Here is a 24,882-nt window from a genome sequence, read left to right as displayed (position 1 = left end):
TATCAATGTCAGCGCTACAAAATGAGAACAAACTACTGTAACCCCATCATACAGTTTTCTTCTGGTTTGTAACTCTGGAGAGTGAATGAAATGATCCAGAACGCTTAACTTGTGCGACAAGATTTGAAAAAAAGGGTTTCTTTACAAAAATGGTTCTTCTTAGTGGAAATGTTTCAGTTATAGAACTAGAATTACCGCCTCACGGTTGAATGCCTCCGCCAACCAGTTAAGTTGCATGTCTGTTAGGGGTGTAACGATTCGATTCGATTTAAACATGCCATTGTTAGACTATGAAGTCTTGATTCATAAAGATCAACAGATCATTGGTTTTATGTCCTGACAACTGTCATTTACACTTTCAAATTCTTCTTTAAAAAGATAAGTTAACTCCTTTTTTATTTAGAAAGTGTTTCAAAAATTTGACTACAACAGTCTACAATGCATCAAACTGCATCTTTTCAACAGTATCTGTGTGACCCACCTCAGAACATAATCATTACAAAAACAAAACACTTGAATAGAGCGGAGCTATGGTTAGTGTTATCAGTAACACCTGTGCTTTTCTTGCTATGACAAGTCAAAAATGTCTGCTGTCGGAAAGGCTGATCAAAGAGAGAATCAACCTTCCTACATTTTCTGTGAACTCGGTTTAACTTTCACCTGCTCTGATATTCAGTTCAGTTGAGTTTAGGTGAAAGTCACTGGTCTGGTATGGTACACCCATAAGGTGAACCTCTGTAAAGCCAGTTTAACAGATACTCTGAAGGGCAGATGTGGGACTATTTACATTCACAAAGAAACAACACACCTACAGAATATGACCCTGTGATAGAGGTAGCAGCACGGGGACGCTTATGTGTCCCCGTGCTGCTACCTCTTATATACCAACAGCTCAACTGACACTACTGCAATCTATTGTGGTTTTCGTGGCGTGTGTGTATATATGTAACCGTACCATATGTTTACCACAGTTACACCCAATACTCTGCGTGTGTGTATAGTGTAGATATACTGTGTTGACCACGCCTCAGCTCCATATAGAGTCTATCAACATATTATTCTGTTAAGTTCCTTTACGTCTGAATGACTGATTAACATTATAGTCCAGAATCTGTTCCTTATAATGCACCATATGTGTGTGTGAATGTGGATGTACTGTGTGTGTGAGCTACCTGTGGGGCTCTGAGCTGATATAGTGCTCGCAGTAACAGAGTCGCATCTTCCCGTGCTCCCACTCCCACTGGAGGGAGGCGAGGGCGAGGAGAGCGGCGAGGGACTGTGCTGCGACACACAGTGAGCCACTGCGAAACCTGGAGACAACGGCGCACATGGACATAGACACACACGAACACAGACACACAGTCATGTGTTACCATGGCTCGGGAATTATTTCGAAGGACCGCATCTGGCCCGAAAGAGTCTGAATTATTGTGTGGCACACAGTATATATACACACATATCATGTACCTACGGTAAGACACTTATGTGTGAGGTGCACGTGTTTGCTTATTTGTTTAATTCTGAGAGGGATGTAAACTTTTAAATATATATAAAGCTCCATAAAATTATTACTGCAATTCAACCAAAACATAAAGCACATTAATGCTAGTCAGAAAAACAGCCCTTTAGGTGAAAACATGTTGACTTTTGTTGACCTTTAAAGTAGCTATAAAAACATTTACAAACAGAAGCTTGCTATTATTTTCACAGTGATGAAGCCTGGAATTTTTCAGGACCTTTACATTTTGAATAGAGGTAGGTTTCCTTGCTGAGACAAACAAAGAGTCCTATTCAGGAGCTGCAGCAGGTAATAAAAACCTCTGAAAAAGGATTCAGCAGGAACAGACACGGCAACAAAAGTGATAAAACTATAGCAAATAGTATTTAAAATTAAAGGGAATACATGAAGTTTAGAAATGGAAACAAGATCAGGGGAGTTTTCAGCTGTATTCTCAGGAGTTGTATTTCTACACAAAGCCTCTCACCTAAGTCTCCTGATAGAAACAGGATTAACTCACTGTTAAACTTCTACACCAATGATCAAATCACTAACCCATTTCCACCTACAGTAAGATACTATCACCACTTTTTTTGAATGTCTGGGCTGTCTGAAAAAGTTTTCTCTAACACTCAAAAAGAAAGGTCTTAATTAGGGCGGTCGAAGTTAACGCAATAATAACGAGTTAATGCAAATTTTAAAGCTAGAGAGAAGATACTGGTATCATATGAAACTAGAAAAACTTAAGGAATCCATTGGTACCAACCATGTCATACTAGCTTGTTGCAAAGGAGGCTAAATAACACTACAAAAACTTACGCTACATTTTGACCAGGAAAAACTGGCATGACCATTTTCAAAGGGGTCCCTTGACCTCTGACCTCAAGATATGTGAATGAAAATGGGTTCTATGGGTACCCACGAGTTTCCCCTTTACAGACATGCCCACTTTATGATAATCACATGCAGTTTGGGGCAAGTCATAGTCAAGTCAGCACACTGGCAGCTGTTGTTGCCTGTTGGGCTGCAGTTTGCCATGTTATGATTTGAGCACATTTTTCATGCTAAATGCAGTACCTGTGAGGGTTTCTGGACAATAATTGTCATTGTTTTGTGTTTTTAATTGATTTCCAATAATAAATATATACATACATTTGCATAAAGCAGCATATTTGCCCACTCCCATGTTGATAAGAGTATTAAATACTTGAAAAATCTCCCTTTAAGGTACATTTTGAACAGGTAGAGAATGTGTGATTAATTAAGATCAATTATTTCAATCGATTGACAGCCCTAGTCTCAATACATTTTGAATTACCTGCTGTTGATTATTATAATATTTCTTATAAAGTATCCAGTGTGTGTCAAACAGGGCACGGAGTTTACTGCAATTGTTTTATGATGATCATTCAGATCTAGACTACAGGCGCTCTGCTATTTATCTTTTTTTAGTGTCTAGGTTTAAAACCCAGATTGAAGCATGAAAAGATGGATCTCTGAAGAAGTGTACAGGCTAAAGCAGTATGTGTAGACAGTGGACCCTAGTTATCGGTTTGTCACCTGGTACTTTATCGACGGATGCGAAGACTGATCTGCTTGCCGTTGGGTCGTTGGGCGCCCGTCTTGACTGCTCGTAGAATCGGAAAGGCAGGCCGCTGGGTGAAGCGTTGCCTGTCTGACCGAAACCCAACACCTCCGTCGCGCTGGGCTGCACAGGCAGGTCCAACAGAGCTGCATGCAGAGTAAGAGGGATATAAACACAGAATCTTTATAGTCTTAATGTGAAATTACAAAGTGTCTTCCTTCTTTACCAGAGAGGGACTAAATCCAAACTCTGGGAGGGCATGTGTATTTGTTTTTTATGATTAGGTTCAATGTAACTAAGTGATGTTTTTGTAAGTGTAACTGTTCTGACACACAGTGGCTATTTTGGCAGGGTTCACATCCTCCTTTACTTTGCTGCATTAGCAAGATTTCTGACATCTGTTATTAGTTTTGTGTGTAATTCTTAAGAACAAGACCAGCGGGAGGGGAAGTACAAGTGACTGATGGGTAAATCTATCAGTGTTTACAGTACAAAAGGACTGGAGGAGGAGGAAAAAATCATTTTTAAAAATATCTTAATTGATTAATTACAACACCTGATTCGGGGAAATGACTTATACTAGGAAGCTCTAAAAAAAAAGAGATTAGCTGTCACTTCTATTGAAGAGTAGTTTCACTTCTACTAAATTTAGCAAAGTGACTAAAAATGAATTGACACTTTGATTTAAAAATAAATACTTAATCCTTTTGTTGAGGATGTTGAGGCCTTGTAAAACGTTAGCTCAAAGCAGTGCTAGTTGTTAAGCTGTGGTTGTACAGCTACTTCATTGTTATATTGTCAGTGTTGTGTACTTCTGTTTTTAAGAGTTTTATTTTCACTCGTTGCTTTCATGTCAACATCTCATGTGATTTCTTGTAAAATCCACTGTACTCTTCTTTCAAAGAAGCACTTTCAGCCTCTGTGAAAACAGGTAGCCGCTCTGCTGTCCCTGTGCAAAGAGGAAAGGGTCGTTTTGGCTTTAAAAGGCTTCGTGTTGATTCACCTGCAATCCTCTGCATCTTCATGCGTCGGGCCTGGATGCGACCCTTGGCCAGCCTCTGCTTGGCGATGATGCAGCGGATGTGGTCGGCGAAGATGAAGTTGGCCTGCAGGATGGGCAGGGGCTTGGCGTGGGGGTTGGAGCTGGGCTTGTGGATGACGATGTTCAGCGCCCTGCTGTCGTCCTCAACGCCAGACACCTGCATGTCCTGTTGAAAGAGGGAGGGAGGGAGGGAGGGAGGGAGGGGAAATAAAGAGGGGGCGACAAAGTTAGAGAGATTAAACAGCAAGAGAAAGATGTAAAGAGGTAAAGAAAGGAAATGCAAAAAGTGGGAATGAAAAGGAAAAGACAATAAGAAACAGCGGACAAAAACAAGAAAGGACAAACGCAGAAAGAAATTGGAGATATAATTTGAGGAGAATAGAATGACATACAAATGGATGGAAAGTGAGTTGAGAGACAGATGAATGGGACACAAATGTTGTTATTCATAAAGCAGAAAAAGGAAGGAAATATTAGGTCATAGATTCAAAATATGCAGGAAACACATGGTAATATATCCGTTTTACACCAGCACGTACATATTTTGCAATTCATAGCCCACAGTTTCTTGAGAGAAATGAAATGCAATATCTCCTCAACTTATCTGCAGCATGACTAAACATGCTGATACTCATCAATATACCCAGAAGTGACAGTAAAGTATGTTACTGTATGCTCTCTCATGATATAGTTCTAGCAATTCTCCAGTGAAAAATGATATGAAGGGCTCAGGCAACAACAAATCAACATCTGATTAATGAAGAAGAGAAACGGGAAGGACTAATTGGTGGCAGTGTGAGGGGGGGAATGAAGAAAACAGGACTGAGACAAAGAATAAAAAAAGAAACAATAATAGGTGTAAATGAGCTGTAAATTGAATTGATACATTGAGTGAGTAACAGTGGAGACTGGATGAATTGGCGATGAAAACAGAAAGGACATTAAAACAAAAAAAATGTATATACAGTATGTATGAGGTAGAAGGGTAGTTTAAAAATAAAATAGAATAAAAAGGAGGAACACACAAATCAATGGTTTTAATGACTGAACATTTCAGTCACTCTTAAGCACAAAGACACATCCACACAGACATGGCCACTTTTCTCTTACCTGCAGAAGGCCGGCGAACTTGACTACACCCCATCCGAGGCGTTTGGTTTCTGGTTCGACCAGACTCATCTGGTACACATCGACAGCGAGGAACCTCTGGGCCTGGCCGCCATCTTTACTGACCACCATACAGGCTATTAGGTCACTGTTATCTGAAAAAGATGACAGACATGACGGTAAATTACTGCAATGTAACTCAAGGTATGGCTGAATAGGCGCCTCAGGTCTGTCTGTGATCTTTACCAAATACAACATCACCTGTTAGGACCAACGTTCTGCACTCAAAACATATGAAATATATTGTCTACACAAGAAAACAAGAAGAATCTACAGTTAGGACAGGAATGATCTGCTCACAGTTAAAATAATTACAGTCAGTAATGTAAGGAATGTAAAATAGTTTTCTGCAGGCCCAGGCCTATCCTGCCTTGAGCGGAAAGCTAACATTAGCATGCTAACATACTCACAATAACAACGTTAATATGCCAATGTGAAGCGGGTAGGATTTTTACCATGTTCACCATCTTTGTTTACTGTATTAGCATACTAACCAGTGGGCAACTCCGGGTCTGAGAAGTGAAGCCAATGCTGAAGCGCCTTAAACTGTCATTCTTTCTAACAGCCAGCAGGGGGCGACTCCTCTGGTTGCAAAAAGAAGTCTGATTGTATAGAAGTCTATGAGAAAATGAGCCTACTTCTCACTTGATTTATTACCTCAGTAAACATTGTAAACATGAGTTTATGGTCTCAATCATTAGTTTCAAGTCTTCTTCAATTCGGCATGATGTTCATTTAGTAAATTATGGTCCCATTTAGAGTCAAGTAGACCATAAAGCAGGGTATGCTCTAGGGCGGGGCTACCTTGTGATTGACAGGTCGTTACCACGGCGTTGTCCGGTCTGGGAGTTGTCTGTGTTTTACAACTTTAACTATTTCACAGTGTGCTTTCAGTAAGTTAATTATAACCTTTTTGGTCACCTAAAAACGTCTTATTCAGCGTTCAGTTGTACTTCGCTCCACCCTCTCGTGTCACTTCTGGTTGCAAATAATCAAGACGGCGACGGCCAAAATGCCAAACTCGAGGCTTCAAAACAGCAGTCAACAAACCAATGGGTGACGTCATGGTGACTACATCCACTTCTTATATTTAGTCTATGATGCCAACATTTGTCATTTAGCACTGTGGAAGAAATGTCATAGACATGAAGAAATGTATGGTTTATGCAATGTCATGGTTTGGTATTTTAAGAGTCCTTCACACTTGGCATACTTCATGTGAGGAATCTCTGAGTGTCTGGAGGTTGAGATAAGATGAGGACCTTGATGATGTTCCCAACTTCTATGATAAATAGTCTGGACTAATGGTTACACAACATTGTTTTGCCTCCTCTCTGGTGGAGTGATTATACATGATTCTGTATGAAGTGGGATATATTATATAAAGCTGAACGGATGTAATGTTACTTGAAGTTTTTGGTGTGTCTGTGTCCATGCATACATGCTGTACCAAGATCTCTGGCGTCAGATTTGCATTATGAACTTATATATTCAAGTCAGGACAACTGATGTTTATCGAGTTTGTTCTATTAGTCATCGTAGTGAAGTACAAGTTTTCCACATCAAGCACTAAACACAAAGTACAGTTGAGTCTGACCATCGCTTTCTTATTGTACAACAGAATTTAGATTAAAGATTTTTTTATGCCAAAGGTCGCTGATTAAAACAATGAAGCTTCAACAAACACAAGTTGTCAGATGATCACTTGCTAACACGTTACACTGAAGACACAAACACACAGTTAATGGTTATTTCACTGGAACATACTTGATCTCTAATGCCAAACCACATAAAAGGAGGACATAGTGGCTTTCACAGCTGACTTCTGTTTTATATTACCAATGTAATTAAGACCAAACAATGATTCATCTTCTTTAGAAATACGTTGCCACTTGCTTCCTGAAATGAGTCTTACTACTAAAACACTGATTATTCAGCTGTTTACCAACTAAAGTATAAACTGTGTTTTACAGTTCAGCTGTTGTGTCCACTCAGCTGTTCAGTACAGACATCTAAACAGACGCACACAGTTGGTCACAACAGATAGACTGCTACACACACTTAAAGGCCAGACAAGACTTTCTCCCACATGTCTAGCAGGACGATGAAGAAATGATGAGCCCACACCTTCAGTTTACCACAACACCTACTGACAAAGCGAACTGATGATGACCTGATTTGACACGACTAGTTTTGTTTTTAATATCACCCACCACCACTGTCACTGGCTCTAAATGTAACCTGGTAACACCACACTGACGTACAGCCCCCCCGATGAGCTCCTCCTCCTCCTCTTGCAGAGTCTCACTCATCATGTCCCTTCCACGTTATAGTATTCATGCTCTCTGCTTCCTCAATTTCTATTCTCAAGAATCCTGACCAAGTCATCCTTAAACCGATACGTGACTAATGTTATACATGTGAAATTGAGAACAACACAAGTTGTTCATTTAAGTACAGTAGTATGTTTGCTCTGGGCAGGGGTGGAACAAGTATTCAGATCTTTTACTTAAGTAAAAGTATCAATACTACAGTGTAAAAATATTCTACAAGTTAAAAGTCCTGCATTCAAAATCTTACTTAATTAAAAGTACAAAAGTATTAGGATCAAAATATACTTAAATTATCAAAAGTAAAAGTACTCATGCAGAATGGCCCATTTCAGTTTAATGTTGCAGTCAATTTTAATAACACTTTATACTGCTAGGTGGCTTAATCTACAATAATATAGTTTAACCTATTAGTTTAATTTTATTTTGTATAGACAATCTAAATTTGCAAAGAAACTAACATTTTTAAATTAATGTAGAGGAGAAAAAAAGTACAATATCTCCTTCTGAAATGCAGTGGAGTAGAAGTAGAAAGTACCATAAAATGGAAATACTCAAGTAAAGTACAAGTACCTCAAAATTGTACTTAAGTACAGTACTTAAATATACTTAGTTACATTCCATCACTGGCTCTAGAGGAACACAGCTGTTGATCAACTTGTGACTAGTCATTTAAAGCACACGTGGCCTTCTGGTTATACGACTTTCTCTCTTACCAATATTAAAAGATCAACGGGGGTTACCAGGAACTTGACTTTACCCACTGAAACAGTGACAAGGGAAAAGCACCTGCAGCTGGAGAGGTAGTCCCCGATTTACTTTAAACAGCAAAATGGTCAGAGACATTAGGGGAAGTTTGACAGCTTGAATCCCCTTACCAGCTGCAAAAAAAAAACCTCCCACCCCCAACATCTAGTAAGCTTCTGACTACGTAGGGTGGGGGTGGGTCAAATTTTTAATATTTCATAGACGACTAGTCGACTCTATCCAGTAACGTTATTGGGCTCATTGAAACAGTGACGGTTTCAACCACCGGATTTGTTTTGAAAGTACTTTCACACCAAACAGACAAATTGCAGGGAAGCACCTCACTATGAAACATTTGGTGTCAAGTATGTTTCCATGTATTAGTCAATGGAGATTCCTTCCCCCCTCACAGGAGACATTGGCAGAATTTTAGGCGTGTTTCTATGCAATTATCAGACAAATTTTAAGCGAATTTCTGAAATGTCGCAAAAAAAATTAGGTGCGTTTCCATCGAACTGGTTTGAAGCGAATGAACTCGGCTACTGGGTAGTTTGGTCTGAAGTTGGCGCTATAGGCTACGCATGACTGTAATCTGCCAATGAACAGAGTAGAAGAAGGAGAGGCTAAGATCCAGAAACTAAGCAAGTCGGCTTGGCCATCTAACCATCTACGACAGAAAAGTTTTAATTGTTCTTTCATGTCAGCTAATATTGGACATGTTTCATATTGTCCGGAGACAAAGACAAGCATTCGCACGTTATGGGAATATCCGAGAAGACGCCGTCAGCGTAAACAGCTGATCAGTTAAATGTTTGCTACGTCAGAATTGATTCGGCAAAGGCATTTCCATAACCTAGCGCATCAACTCTCTTTCGATAAAGGCAAAAAAACACTTCAAGCGAGCGTAAACGTTTTTTTTTTCCGCAATTGAGGAAGTTTTATCAAATTTTGCCGTTTCCATGCAGCTTTTCTAATGCAATACTTAAAATGTGCATTAAAATATGTGAATGGAAACACAGCTGGTGTTTCAGTGACTGAAGGCATATGGCTGTCATGGGTTCCATTTTTCAGGCCAGTTTTGCAAGGTTTACATCACTAATCATTCAGGAAATGTGTTGCAGATGCTCTTTATTGCATACGTTCTTCTGAGTTCATCATAAATTTGGTTAAGAAGAAAGACACCCTCTGTTCTCCCTTTTTTTTTTTTAAAAACTACAACCAAAGTACCATTGAGCAGGTTATGACTTAAGCTGATCAGTAAAAAGCACCAGACGTCAGTCAAGTGAGAACCGCTGCCAGCCTCACCTGTCTGTATGTGTTCAACACTTCCTGTCCCAGCAAGTATTCCCAACATAACCTAACTATAACCTGCCAGGTTGCACAAACATTGCTGAAGGTAGACAATGGAGGCACTGTATTCACTGGTATGAGAGAAAAAAACCCACCAAAAAAAACACATGACTGAGTTCTAAGCTTCATGTCTCTTCAGCATTTCATCTTCAAGAGAAACCTGGTCACACTTGGGCACGTTCATCAGAAATATATCACACATAATATCAGTATCGTCACATTCTTAAAAAGTGACTTCTCGAACAATTGTGCCAATCTGTGACTCATCGTCTTCGACTAATGTCTTTGCATGCTCCTGTGAGTAGGTACACTTCTTTAAGCACACTTTCAGGAAAGTTTCCGTTGATGGGAATGCAACACGACCTTCCACTTACAAGACCATCTCTGAAACCACCAAGGCTACTTCTCCAATGACACAATGTACAGGTAGAGACCTTAGCAAATGTTCTGTGATTCAACAGCTACCCGGGGATGTGGTGAAATGGAGGCGGTGGCAGCATAATGGTCAGAAAAAGGAAATTGTGGGTGGAAAGTTGCAGCTTTAAATCCCCCAACCCATGAGGAAAAAAAACCTCCCTCTCTTCACAATTACTCTGTAAGAGTGTGTTCTTAGTCAACCATCCTGCTTAAATAGAAGTGACAGTGACTTAGTGAAAAAGAAAAAGGAACAAAGGAGTGAACCCAATGTGGGTTTTTAAAAAAAACTATACATAGGTAGAGTTAAATGCCAGACATATAATCATAATTACTGAAAAAGATTATTTAAAATTATCTTATCAAGTGACTGGCAAGATTACTGGAAGTAATTTCTCACCTGATATGATAGATATGATATATGATCTTAAACTCTTTTACAGACATTGTGAATTATGAAAACAGTCACAGTTTCAACCACTGAATTAAGATTTGAAAGTAAAGCTGCAGGGAGACATCTGGTTTCAATAGGTATGTTTCCATCTATTAGTCAAGATGATTTTTTTGATACCCACCCCCCCTCCCAAAAGAGGGAACTTCAGAAATATTAGAATTAGGTTTGTTTCCATCACCAGGGCTTGGGGAGATAAAATAGGACTCATGAAAGTTGACCTTTCACCACAAAACAACTTTCAAGAATTAAAACTAGGTCAGTTATTGATCACAGCTATTTATGACTGTTTCATGTCGTCTGAAGACACATATGAATAAAAAATAATAAATGATATAATATTCTGATGTAGAAAACAAATGGCAACACAACCACGACACATCTACAGAAAGCATCTCAGTATCTGAAGCCATTCAGATACTGAGAAGCTTTCTGTCATTTGTTTGATCCATTTATCAGGCCACTTCTGTCAGGTTTAAATCTTTTATCGTTCAGCAAATGTCGTTTCCAAAAAGTACCGAAACTGCAGCTCAGTCATCAGAGATGATATGATAACCCTAAAAGGCCATGACTACCCAGATTTGCCACAGACGGTACAGTCATCGCTGCTAGGTAGACGCCCCAGTGGAATTTACAATGAAGTCTTCTCTTTGTGTACAATTCTAAGAAGTGATATTAACACTACTCCTACCACCATTTCAAATCACACATAAGATTACGTGTATATATTGTGGGTGAAAAGAAAACCAACTTGGTTACTTGTACAGTGGTGCAGGTGATATTATCTTTCACAGAAAGTGTGTAATTTTCTTAAATATTCACCTTTACAATCGTTGCTACTGATGAGTACAGAACAGAAGAGATGGTGCAAAGAAAGAAAGTGTGAAAGAGGAAAAGCAAACAGATAGAGGAAAAAGAGACTTTCTTTGCTTGCATCATAAGATAAACCTAATACAGATACTACAGTATATGACGTACTGGGGAATTTGTGCGGAACCTTACTTTCTTTCTGAGATGATCTGCTTATCAAAATAAACTTAAAATAAAAAAAGGGAATAGGCTCATTTCAAAGAAGAGAGATGGCCTTCCTGTCTGCTCTTCAACTCTCAGAGTGAGAGCCATGAGTCAGATAGTATATATAATCTATTCTGTCATTGTGATTCTTTTAGTGATATTGAAATGATTAAGTTGCACAGGGCACTAATAAACATACTATAAACAGTAATATAAATGTGTCAAACATGTCAACTACCCGTGGATATCCTTTATCTACAGTATATGCCCACTTATTCAGAGACTAACCTGAAAACAATGTGGCTGCTCTTGGTGGGTCCACAGTATTCGGCTGAATTGCACAATAACTAAGGGGAACAGTGTTATGACAGCGTTATTATGTGCAGCTGTTTGTACGTCCTTCATGTGTTCCTAGAAAATGTTATCTTAATATTTGATGGTGATTATTTTGAGATGGTTTGTAGCATAACACTCAGTTCCCAGTAAACAATCAAAGAGCAGTTCTGATTATATTCTCTCAAAGCCAGGAGATATCTTGTAGATACAAAACCTCAGTTTAGGTCTCCTGAAGATTAGAAGATGAAAAGTGCAAGACTGCAGGCTGCAAAACATTTTTGCTGCTGCTCTACATCATCCTGCTTAATGTCATTTTATTTTATCAGCATTCATACTATTTCAAGAGTTGGAAAACCAGGGCATCTGTACTGGATTGAATTTAATTGTACAGCTGTTCCTAATAAACTGGTAACTGTGTGTAAATAGAGCTTTTTTAAACTGATAAAAAGGCAAACATTAGCAGAGAAACAGTGTTCTGTCAGTTGGCTTTGCCTGACATTGACATTGTCCATGACTATGCCATGTTATTATTGAAGGAGCAGGGAGAGATGTTGGGAAATAACAGCTCCTGATGACAGTTACTCAGGAAATATGACTGTCCTGTTTGTTTTTGTCCTTTTTTTCTACTTTCATTTATATAGTTACACATCTTTAATCATACTGGTATTTGTTGTGGTTGTGTTTGTTGTTACCTCTAGCTTCCTTTCTCTCCCAACCTGTTTCCATACTGTCCCTCAAAGCAACAGTTTTGCAATTTTATAGACTGTATACCCAATATATACTTGGGCGAGCCACCCTAGTACAGCCATAGACTGTACATAAGAAGTGGACGTAGTCACCGTGACGTCACCCATTGGTTTGCGGACTGCTGTTTTGAAGTCTCAATTTTGGCATATTGGCCGTCGCCATCTTGGTTTTTGGCTGTCACTATCTTTGTCTTTTGCAACCAGAAGTGACACGAAAGGGTGGAGCTAAGTACCACAGAACGCTGAATAAGATATTATTAGTCGACCAAAAATGTTACAATTAACTTTCATGAACTGAAAACACACTGTGAAAGAGTTAAAGCTGTAAAACACAGACAACTCCCAGACCGGACAACGACGTGGTAGCGACCTGTCAATCACAAGGTAGCCACGCCCTAAAGCATACTCTGCTTTATGGTCTATTTGACTCTAAATGGGACCATAATTTACTAAATGAACATCATGCTGTATTGAAGAAGACTTGAAACTAGCGATTGAGACCATAAACTCATGTTTACTGAGGTAATAAATCAAGTGAGAAGTAGGCTCATTTACTAATAGATTTCTATACAATCAAACTTCTTTGTGCAACCAGAGGAGTCGCCCCCTGATGGCTGTTAGAAAGAATGCAAGTTTAAGGCACTTCAGCATTGGCTTCACTTTTCAGAACCAGAGGTTGCCGTCTACGTACGGCCTATATGTGAGAAACACTGATTCTAAAATTACCTTTTAAGCACACAAACTTCAACAACAACTCTTAGTAAGTAGCTGAGTTGCAGCCTACTTTTAGTTACGGAGAAGTGCTATAAGGTTGTGCTGGCCGAAATTCACATATTTATTTGTATTGTTAAATGTAGTCCCAACTTTGGTACTAAAAACGCATGCATGCAAATGTCAGCAAAAAAAAAAGATGTACAGATTTGCAGAGATTGTGCAGAGTGTGTGAGACATTGTCATCAGTCCTGTTCACATTACTGTGTAGTACTTGTGATATCCTGCAAGGCAGAGCTAACCGCATGCTAGTTTCCATAACATCATTTACACACCTGTGTACAGTAAGAGAAGACTGTTCAGGTTATCTCAGTGTGTGGGAAGCTGCGCGCATATATACTTGTTGTGAATGTGTCAGTATGCTCGTCTCTGACGTTGTGGTTGTGAATGTTTGCATATGCATGTGTCTGGGTATTGTGAAGACTGCACTCACACGTCTGTGTTGTAGAGCTAATGCCGTCTTTTGCAGAGAGAGAACTACTGATGTGTGTCAGACATTTATGCTGTAATTGTAGATTGATGGAGGTTTACGTTGGGAAATTGTAAATTGTTTTCTCCTGTTCTTGCAGTTAAAGAGGCAAATGTCTGTAATTTTCTTTCTTTGACCTTCTTCTGTTATACCTTTATTGCACTAATTAGACTTAATTTAGTCTTTTATGGTGTTCCACCCTGAAGTTTGACTCCCAAAAGTCTAAAAATGATAAATATAAGAACGTCAGCTGTCCTGTAGCATGTGGTCTGGGTTTTGTAAAGTACGCAGTATGCCTCTGTTTCTCTGTGTGTGTGTCTTACTGAGGTCTAAGACGTCGTCTGTCTTGATAAGGTCTTCAGGTCTGGTCAGAGGCAGCTGTGTCTCAGGTTCTCCCTGAAGCTGAAGCGATAAGGACCGCAACATGAAGAACACACGGATCGCCTGTGCGGAGAGCGGAGAGGACACAAACACAAACAGTTAAGAGGTGTCATGTTAAAATCGACCGCGACTGACAGTTACCACAAACCAATAAAAAGAACTTAAGAATGGCAGCGCTATGTTTTTATCGCTGTCAGAATCAGGCTAATCCATGTTATCTTTCATCTGAGCTTTGGAGTGCTGCCATTGTGGTGGCGTTTGCTTGCGGCATGGTTACGAAACACAAAATCAAAAGAATATAACATGAGGTACATACATGTGTTACAGTATAATTACACGGGTATTTAAAAGTGTCACCTATATTTACGTAAAGTGCCCCTAGGCCTCACGAGGAAACGCATATTTCAACTATGAGACCTGACTTCCCAGGAATCTAACAACTTGTTGTATTTGAGAGACATTCATTTCAAACTCAAGTGCGATGTGGACTGAGCTCAAGTACCCTGCGTGTCTTCTCCACGTCTCCACAGGGCAGTCTCTTGACAAAGTCGATGCCAGTCAGAGGGGTACCGGTGGGTGGCAGCAGCACTGAGGCGTCCATCATTAGATACTCCACATTCAGCGGTTTACTCTGCAACATACACACGTGCATGAGTACAGACAAGCCCACGTACAGCACCCACACACACAAAAACCCACAAAACAAATGTCTTATCAAATGAAGGCCGACTAACCGTCATGCTCCTGTATTCGTCCTCAAACATGTCCAGAAAGATCTCCTCGCCCTGTGATGACATGATAAAAATGGAAGCTAGTTAAAAACAAGGCAGATAATGTGTGGACTAAACTCAGTGAAAGGTCAGCTGTAAAAACGTCAAATGCATTCACACAATACAAATCTGTATATGCATAAAAGCAGAAATATGCCAATGCATCTTTTGTGTCTAATTATACAGCTCTATGTACACATTGTTCTGAATTATAAACACATCTTACTTATCATGCATGCATACCCACTCCTCTACTCATTTTCTTGTTTTGGCCTCATCCTGGAACAGTGTCAAAGCAGCCACTGCTAAAAACCCATTTACACACTGTTCTATATTATAAGCCAAACTGGAATGTTTTATGTTGGTGCATAGATTTTTGTTATTTGATAATGAGAGTAGAGATACAGAGACGAAACATGGAAATTGAGATATGGTCCCCTAGGCCACTATAGTCGGGTGTCCACCAAGAAGTTCCTGGTAATTTTAGTCCCGGGACTACTTTTCAAGGAGCTAAAAAGTTACTTAAGCCCACTGTTGTCTGGGTTTCCATAGCAGTCTAAAGACCTGCAAAGATCAGGCAAATTAGTCAGCTGACGTATGAAAAAGCAACATGACATGGGACAAGGGCTGCTGGTAGTCACTGCGGTAAACACACTCTGCAGCCTTCAGTTCAGTGTGTCCGTCTGTTTCATTTAAAAGACACGTTAAAAAATAAACATTTTTGTCTCACTGCAACAATATTTACTGCTGCAAAGTATTTACTGATGTAATGTTGGATGTAATGAATGAAATGCAGAGGGGGGGAATTAAACTAAGAGCATCTGTCTCCACAGTAAATGATCTGTTGAGTGATTGATGGTTATTTATTTGTGCTTCAGAACGTAACCACCATGACACACTCAGAAAATAACTTTTTTTTCTCTCCTTCTACCGCTCGCCCTCTCTGCTTGCTCATGTAATCTCTCTCTCTCTTTTTTTTAAAAAATAAGTTGGGAAACCGAGAGCAGAGCCTAACTTTACATTTAATGTCATCAAAAAAGGAGAAATGCTCTCCCCTCGTCCTAAATCGATACTAGAGTACTTCCTTGTTTTATGAATGAAGCAGCATGTGAGTTGAAGCAGCCCCTGTGTATGTTTCACCACTCAGCACCAGTCATCCATGCAAAACCCACCCAGAAAGTTCCTGTACTTTCAGAAAGTACCACGACCAGGGCCTTTTTTTGGGGAAAAATGTCCGCAGAACTTAATTTAGACCCTGGTCCCTGTGGTCAAAACACTAAGAGTTCCTCAAAAGGTTCCTAGTTCTGGGGAGAAGTTCTTGTAGTTGAAATCGGGGTAAGGATACCCTGTAATGTTTTACAATCGCAGGACTTATTTCCACTAAAATCAGATTTTTGCTTATAATCTGAATTATACTGTATATTGTAATTATTCACATTCATGCCCTATTACGGTCTTGAAATGTAAACCTATTTACTCACATTAATCTTGATGCCAGTAGAAAGAAGAAGAATGTTAAAGCACACATGTATAAATTCTTGGTTAAAACTGATTGGTTAGAACTTAACAAGCTACCGCTGTGTCCTGAAAAGATTATTATTTGCAAATGTTTTTTTTTTTAAAGATTATTTTTTGGGCATTTCAGGCTTTTATTGACAGGACAGTGGACAGTTTAGACAGGCGGGAAGAGAGAAGGGGCGAAATGCGGAAATGGCCACAGGTCGGATTAGAACCCGGGCCGCCGCGGTTAAGACTCAGCCTTGTTATATGGGCGCCTGCTCTACCAACTGAGCTATCGGGGCGCCCAACACTACTTGCCAATTCATGTTTTCGTTCTCTTTACCACTTGGTCATATGATGTGACTCATATTCCATGTCAATATCCTATCCCCAGCTGACTCAAGTCTGTGCGTGCAGAGTGTAGACACAGCATATAGAAGTGTACACACTCTCACGACACGTTCTGATCAGTATTTCCTGTGAGGATAAATAATGCTGTTTTACCACATTCTTCCACCGTTGCACGCAACAGACCAGTGACTTATTGACCAAGGACCGTTTGTTATCTGGGGATATGAAACTGTCGCAGGCCCTCCTCTTCCACACGTAACACTACCAGCGCTGTGCACAAATTCTTTTCATCTGCTGCGTGTTCCAGCATACCACCCAGATAAATGATTACGGGAGAGGGAGAGGAATTCGTACATGACGTCCCATCAACAAAATGATGTTGTGAACCAAAACAGGAAATGCTGGACAGATAAGATAAGTTGGACATGCACAGTTGAGCGTCCAAGCGTACAGGACAGTGATTGTTTATATGTTTATATGATACGCATATACTCATCATCAGCTTACTGTGTTCATCTAACCATACACTGATATGTCTCAGCTAAAATATTCCACTCATTCAAGTGAAAATTGAAACTACCACAGCTGGAAGTGTTGTTGATCAAGGCAAAATGAAACCAAATAACAAATGAATAAACCAGAAAATCAGATGTTTCACATTTAAAATGATATTTTTGCTGATTCCTTCTTTTCTTTTACAAATTTATAATCCACTATGTTTATCAATTCAAGAACGTTTTCATTGTTTGAGTGAGGCAACTCAACTGACACAGTACTTCAGTTATGAAAGTGTTCTTGTATTGGTGAATGCGGTGCAAAATGGAATCGTAATCATATGGTTTGATATAAAAAAAATATGAATTCTAATGAGTAAAGATCAACATTATGAAGCCTTTAAGATATTATTCTCCAATTTACACATTCAATGTGTTCACCTGTTTCATGTCAGATTAATCATAGTTTTATTATTTAACCCAAATATACTTTAATAAAAAACATTTCATTAAATAAGATTCATCATTCAAACTTGTTGTTTCCACTTCCTAAAGAAAGCAGCTATATTGTTTCACCGTGATGCGGATCAATATTTTTTGTATACTGCAGATGTTTGAGAGGAAATATGAGTTAAAGCAGGATTTTAAAATCATTTTTAAACTTTTATCTTAACCTGCTGAGAGTACCAGGTTTTAACAAAGAGTTTGCTAACAAAAGAGCAACCAGTATTTCTAAGAAATGACCATACTTCTTCATCAGGAAGCCACTTTCTGTTAGTGGTTATGTTTGGAGTATTTTCCTGAATGCTGAAATAGTTCATGTTTCCTCCTCTCTTTGTCCGTGATGATCTACGTGGTTGATCTTTACACCTGTGACTGATTCCTAAACTGATATCCAAAGACACTCAAAGAGAAACTGAAAGCATTTCGCCTATGACTATAAACATGATGTTATATAGTAGACATAGGGAACGCTTTCAGTTTTACCTAGTGCACCTTCAGGGAAATAGTTTCAGTTATAATAAGTGGATATACTCAAACACAAGCAACCAAAAGACACTTAACGGGTAGATTGTGATTCAGTTTCAGTTCTAACATGCATCTCACGAAGAACTGGTTGAACGTCTGTTTACTTGTCTGGCTCTTTTTAATCTTTTGTTTTTTGCTTTATTATTCTCCCTAAATTTTTGTTTTCTGTGTCCCAGCAACTGTCTCTGTCTGGGCAGCCAGAACAGAAAAAAAGATTTTCATGGTATGACTGTCAACTGAAATCCCATTGTGCTACAGTAATCAGCAGAATGCAAAATATTTTGCATTAATATCATTTGCTGGACAGTGTCAGTCTGCTTGTCTGAGTGGGTTTCAAGCTGTTGCCTAACTTGTCCTTTCTTCTTCTGTTTTTGTGTTTATATACAGTATATATGTGTGGGTAGATGGGAGAGAAGCACTTATTTATGTAGGTTAGTGGTGCATATGTGTGTGCAGTGGGTAGATAAATGTCTGGTTATCTTAAAGAGAGAGAGTGTGTGTGTGCGTGTGCGTGTGTTACTGTGCACACTCACTTTGTAGAATCTCCGCAGTAAATGCAGACTTTCTTCTCTAGCACCCTGCAAACACAAACATGAAGTATAAACAGTATGACACTGAACCATCATTCATGTGAAACACATGCAGAAGTAACACATCTTCAAACGATGAACACTTAAGAAACAAATTGCCAGAAATTTGAATTATAAAAATGCACAATCAACCAATCCCTGCATTATTTGAGGAGCTTTTCTTAAGGGAATTTCTAGTCCCTTAAGAAAATGGACAACACAGAAGAATGACATGACATGCATTTTACCAATCACTGCAATTATCCACATAAAATAATACAACCTACAATCACTTGTGACCCCATATCAAATAAAATCTTGACCTCGACAAACCAAATTACCTGCAAAAACCATTAAAACCTAACAGACTTTCTTACTTCCTAAATCACCTTCCCTGGTCATCACTCCTCAACAAGCTTCACGAATACAAATCTCTACAAAACTATTTTCAACCTGAGTTTTGGGACACAATAATCACAAAATAACTTATGAGATAGTGGTGTGATTGATAAAATGATGATGCATTTTATACTGCATTAGTTTAAATTATTCACAGAATGGTAAAAAGAGGAATAAAATACACTGAAATGCTCCAGTGCTCCATTCAAAACAAACAAACGGTACAACAGTCTGTTAAGTACGGTACTACTTAACATAATCACCTATTGCTGTGTATCTACCGTCTACCGGCTGTTTCTGAGAAAAGGTGACACTTAATTGGAATCGGATCTGATTTACTGCTGCCGTTTAATAAACAATGATGTCACTTCTGTGCTGTGTTGTGCAAGGCCATTTCCCTTAACAGCAATAAATGCTTCCCTTGTTTACCCGTTCACATCAAATGTCAGAGAGCCAGAGGAAAGATAGTTAAGTGCAGTCAGTGTTCTTCCTGCAGTGACACTAGATTCGGTAATCCTTTGTGTTGTTAACACTGAATAAACTAAACCTGGACAGTTGAGCCTGTTTTCTTGTCAGAGATTAGCAACATGACTAGTCAACTATTTTCCCAACAGCAGGAAGGAAATAGAATGAGCAGGGTCTGGGCCAACTTATCATAACATCAACAGAATTATTATTATTTTAAGGTCAGTAAAGTCAGTTCTCTGGCATTGTGACGCCACAACATAACAAATAATTAAGCAAAATAAACTTTGACTAAAAATAATGATCATAGTTCCTAGAAAAACCTGCCAACACTAACATTTCAGCAAAAGGAGCACTTTCGCAATTGAAAGGCTCTCTTCATTAAAGTTAAACTGCGTCAGTGGTGGGAAATTTTTCAAGCAGAAACCCCCAGTGATGTTAAACTGACTGATATCATGAGTAGGTGAAACCGGGTCTTGTAAAATGACCATGGTTTCAATTCACTTTTAAATTCAGTCAGATCAGACGGTGAATTTTTTTTTTTTTTTAAACTGAAATCCCGACAAAAAAAAAAAATCACAGAAGCACAACTACTTCCTGTAACTCCCGTGAATAAAGAGAAGAGGACTGCAGAGAAAGAGAGGGTGTGGAGGATTACCCTGAATTTAGTGAGGAGGAAATAAAAAAATTCTCAGAAGGACAAGGAAGAAAAATGGAGTTCTGTGCAAACAGGACGGGTAGCAGGAAATAGAGGGAGAGAGGAAGAGGAGGAGGATAAATGAGGAGGAGGAGAAGACAGTTAATGAGTCAGATGTGAGGTTTGGGAAGAGGGTTGGAGGAGAGGAAGAGGGTGGTCTGGCGTGTCCCTGCTGAAAAATGTCTTTGGTCATAACCACAAAACCCTGCAGCTTTCTGAGGAAGTGATACAGTTAAATGTAAAGAGGTTGTTTTACTGCTATGGAAGATCCAACTTCCCACCAGCCTGCCCTGACAGTCTTGTATATGTGTGTTTGTGGGAATATTGATTCTCTGTGTGTGTGTGTGTGTGTGTGTGTGTGTGTGTGAGATATGTTGACAGGGCAGTATGTATGAGTATAGCATGTACATGTTTGTGTGTGCTGTACCTCCAGGCAGGCCAGATGTACGTCTTTGATTAAACAGTGGTTTCCAGACAGCACAGACTGCTTTAATAACAGGCAGGTCAGCTCCAGTGTAGCTAGACGCACTCTACCATCTACACAAACACACAAGAGAAATATATGAGTAAGTTAACATACTGTAGTTCCATTTTGGCTCAACGAGGCACAGTTTAACATGGAATAATGTGTAGAATGTCTAATATACAATTGATGGACCAAAAAGTGTCCGGAACATGAAATGTACACATGGTTTTTGAGCTACATGTCTAACAACATATTCTACATTTCCATTCACTTGTGAAGAACTTCTCATAATAAATGTGTTTATACAGAAAGTGTTCATGCTCTTGTGTTCAGCTAGGAAAAATGCAAATAAAATAAATCACAAAAAAAAGAATGATATTTCTTTAGGCATGGAAGAGGACACGTTAAGTTGTTAATTTCATATTCATCTCACAGCTGTGCACAGTAATGGATATTCAAACTGGAATACAACTGAAGGCTCGTATTAGTAATTTAGAGAACTAAAGATATGAAAAATGTTATGATTTCAAAGACAGGTGATTGTGTTGATGTGTGTGTGTGTGTGTGTGTGTGTGTGTGTGTGTGTGTGTGTGTGTGTGTTACCTGGCTGTGCTGCCTGGCTCATAACTCTGATCAGTCTCTCTACCAGCACCAGGCTGTAGGAGCTCTTCTCCTGGTCAGGAACCGGCAGCTGCAGACGCTCCAGAAGATCTCGATTTATACCTACAGGCGGACCAGGTCAGGAAATAGTTGCATGCAGATTTAGTGGCGTAAACATGAACACTGTGAGGTCATAGGCTTGTTGAAAGATTGTGATAGTACACTGTCTTGTCTTCAGCGCTGTGTCTACTCAAAAATAACCTGAGGTGTGATGTCATTTCAATCAACCTGGATTTTGAAATTGCGGTATATTTCAATCTGGCATATTTCCCATTGAAGTGCCCATTGGGACTCTATGGATCATGCTAACTTTGCACACGCCGCTGCTGTCTGGGAAACGAGGACTCACACAAAACAAGGTATATTGCCGTTTTAGAGAGGTGCTTTATAGTCATAATTCTGTTTTGCATTATACAGGGAGGTTTTAGAATTATTTGGTCTACTCTCATTGATATAAATGTGGTAGACCAAATAATAGAAATACCTGTCACTATAACACAACTGAACAGTTGCTGAACACTTGCTGCGTGACAGACGTGACACGCCACAAAGCCCAGTTGGTATCAACTTTTTTTCAGTGCTCCAATGACACGGTGAAGTGTCTACCAAGCATGTGTTTTAGTTTCACCCTGTTACGTCACATCTAAAAAAAAGGCTGTTAGCCAGTTCTACATAAACGAGCGCTTGAGCAACACTTCAGCGGCGGCTCACCGACAATGTAGCTGGCCACGCTGGCTGTGAGTGAAAACAGCATTAGACTGCATTAGTTGTAGTTATGTGTACCTAATAAATTGGCAACTAAGTGTATATTGACACAAATTTGTTCAAATGTAAAATGAACAGTTCTCTGCCAAAAACACCCCAGACATAAACCGTATGTATTCAGTCCTGTTGAGTCAGTCAAGTCCTGTTATTAGAAATATATATATAAGCAGTTGTACGCCGTTTCCAATATGGATGCCAGTTTATTTCATTTACCAGGTATCTAGAATGAACCACTATAATCAACCAAATGAATGTTCATATGTATAAATACAAAAGAAAGGCCAACCTTTGCTGTGTGAGACCGCATAAAGCAGGCAGAGGACGAACAGGGCGTGGTAGTCATCGGTGGTGCAGTCCAGAGCGCTGTACACCATGTCTAAGAACGGTCTGCAGAGAAACAAGATATCATCAGTCCAGAAACACTTCTGTCTTTCCTTTTATTCATTCTTTCCACATCCAGATCAATCTAACAGCTCGGTGTGTCCAGATATGTGTGTGCATGTACCTGCTCCTCTGTGTGTGCGTGCGGGTGGCTGCAGCCGTCTTCTCTTCATCGGTGATGTTCTGCTCCGTCAGCTCCGACACCTTACACTTCTCCATCACCACCATCTCTATCTCTGTGTGCACACATACACACACACATACTTTGTACTTACTTGCATAAATATCCATAAATGTAATGTTTTTTTAAAATGTATTTTTCACATTCACATCCTCAACAAAAACACACATCAGAGCTATGAAGACAGAAAGTTTCAGCTATTGTCACCAGTGAATATGAATGTGAAGTCTGAAGTGTTTCCTTCTCACTTGTTACTAGTTGAAAAAATGATGAAATGTGTCAAGGCAGCAAAGATGAGCCAGTCATGCCATCAGTGTCTGCTTACAATTGATTAGGGAATAAAATATTGATTTTCAATGCATAAAATGCATCATTTGATAGCATTAAAATGTTATATTTCAGCCAATGACGTACAGCATGTCACCTAAGTTACCATCTGTCCTTCAAAATGTTTCCTATTTCATCTCTTTTCTTAGTTCTCAGTTAAAGAGAATGGCTGTCGTTTCCCCCCCAAAATGGTACATGTGTCATTTTGAAACTAGCTGCAGCCTACGATGTTATTCGGGTGCATTTGCACCTTCAGAAGCAAACACGACTGTGCAGCCCTGCAAAAAAACTCTGCAAAAAGAGTCTATTCAGTCAAAGTAAAGAAGGAATCATTTCAGATGAGTGATCACATTTTTACACACGCGCGCACACACACACGCACACAGAGCAGGAGTGAGAGACAGGCGGAGAGGTGAGGAGCACAGGATGGATGGTGTGTCACCGTGGAAATGGACAGTCGGCTGCCATGGAGATTGTGTTTGACATGGGGTCAGTGGTAGCCGTGGTGACCATGGGGAAAGTAAAAAAAACGCCAAACAGGGGGAGCAGCTGAAAGAGAGGCCTCATCTCAAAACTAGCCTAAGAGGAATTTGTTGGTTAAATTTACTTTCTTTCTGATGCGTTTCTTCTGCATTTTGTTTTAGCCTCAACGTTGATTACTCATGTTTTAACACTTCCTTTTTTCAGGAATCAAGCATATCCTCAATTTATGAACTTTTTCACTGCTGATCAAGAGGCTGCATAGTCTAATCTGAATTTGACAATAAACAGTAAATGTATGATGATGACAGTTAACAGTCATGTACACATTGAATTAAGCACCAAGATGGAAAAAAAAAGCAGGGCACATTTAGAGTTAGGTTGAGTTATTTTGAGTTAGTTTCTCTCTTTTCTGTTTGGAGAGGAGGGCTGCTGCTGTGGTGACTGTTGGGTAACCGGGGTGCATCATGGGAAACTGTGTCTGATTGATGGGAGTAAAGAAAAATGGACAAACACACTCCTGTACTGCTGTGTCCAATGAGACACACACTCACCTTCCGCCGTCTCCCCACTCGCTCTGCTTCCCTTAGAACTCCCACCTCCTCCTCCTCCTCCTACTCCCTCTGTACCTTTTCCCTTATCCCTCTCTCCTCCTCTGCTGTCGTCATCCCAGCCCTCCTCTACTCCTCCTCCTCCTCCTCCTCCTCCTCCTCCGCCACCACCTCCTCCTCCTCCCCCTCCCCCAGCCCTTTCGTCATCCTCCTCCTCGCCATGGTTCTTGTAGTTTGGCCTCTTCTGTGTTCTCTTGCGGCCGCGGTGGCGGGACAGCTCCAGGGAGCGCTCCAGAGACTCTAAGGGCTTGGTGAAGCGACGCACGCCTCCTGCACTGGCCTGGGGAGGGATAGAGAAGGACAGCGAGGCAAGGGTGTGAGATGGGAAGACATCACAAGCCTGGAAGTGACAGAAGTATTATTTTATCAAGTCTACATTTTGTCCAAATCCTTTCTGGTGATCATGAAATCCTGAAAGTATTTTTCTTTTGATGTG

The 24,882-nt window shown here is 39.8% G+C and overlaps 1 protein-coding gene across 5 annotated transcripts in view; it reads right to left on the bottom strand.

Moving 5' to 3' along the window:
• The window catches only part of clec16a (C-type lectin domain containing 16A), a 49,777-nt gene that overhangs the window by 4,605 nt on the left and 20,290 nt on the right, over positions 1–24,882 (bottom strand). For 3 of the 5 annotated variants that reach the window (XM_037791492.1, XM_037791491.1, XM_037791496.1), the window contains 13 exons: positions 24,390–24,726; positions 22,972–23,083; positions 22,753–22,853; positions 21,645–21,764; positions 21,003–21,112; positions 18,979–19,023; positions 15,036–15,086; positions 14,804–14,932; positions 14,244–14,364; positions 5,236–5,387; positions 4,087–4,291; positions 3,059–3,229; positions 1,173–1,310 (listed from right to left, as the gene is read on the bottom strand). In XM_037791492.1, coding sequence (XP_037647420.1) covers positions 1,173–1,310; positions 3,059–3,229; positions 4,087–4,291; positions 5,236–5,387; positions 14,244–14,364; positions 14,804–14,932; positions 15,036–15,086; positions 18,979–19,023; positions 21,003–21,112; positions 21,645–21,764; positions 22,753–22,853; positions 22,972–23,083; positions 24,390–24,726 — 1,792 coding nt within the window. The remainder of the gene's footprint in view (positions 1–1,172; positions 1,311–3,058; positions 3,230–4,086; positions 4,292–5,235; positions 5,388–14,243; positions 14,365–14,803; positions 14,933–15,035; positions 15,087–18,978; positions 19,024–21,002; positions 21,113–21,644; positions 21,765–22,752; positions 22,854–22,971; positions 23,084–24,389; positions 24,727–24,882) is intronic. The other 2 variants (XM_037791493.1, XM_037791495.1) reach the window with 2 other exon arrangements.

Source organism: Sebastes umbrosus, chromosome 14 (genome assembly GCF_015220745.1).
Source record: "Sebastes umbrosus isolate fSebUmb1 chromosome 14, fSebUmb1.pri, whole genome shotgun sequence".
NCBI classification, from domain to species: domain Eukaryota; kingdom Metazoa; phylum Chordata; class Actinopteri; order Perciformes; family Sebastidae; genus Sebastes; species Sebastes umbrosus.
This window is presented reverse-complemented; position numbering and strand designations above follow the sequence as displayed.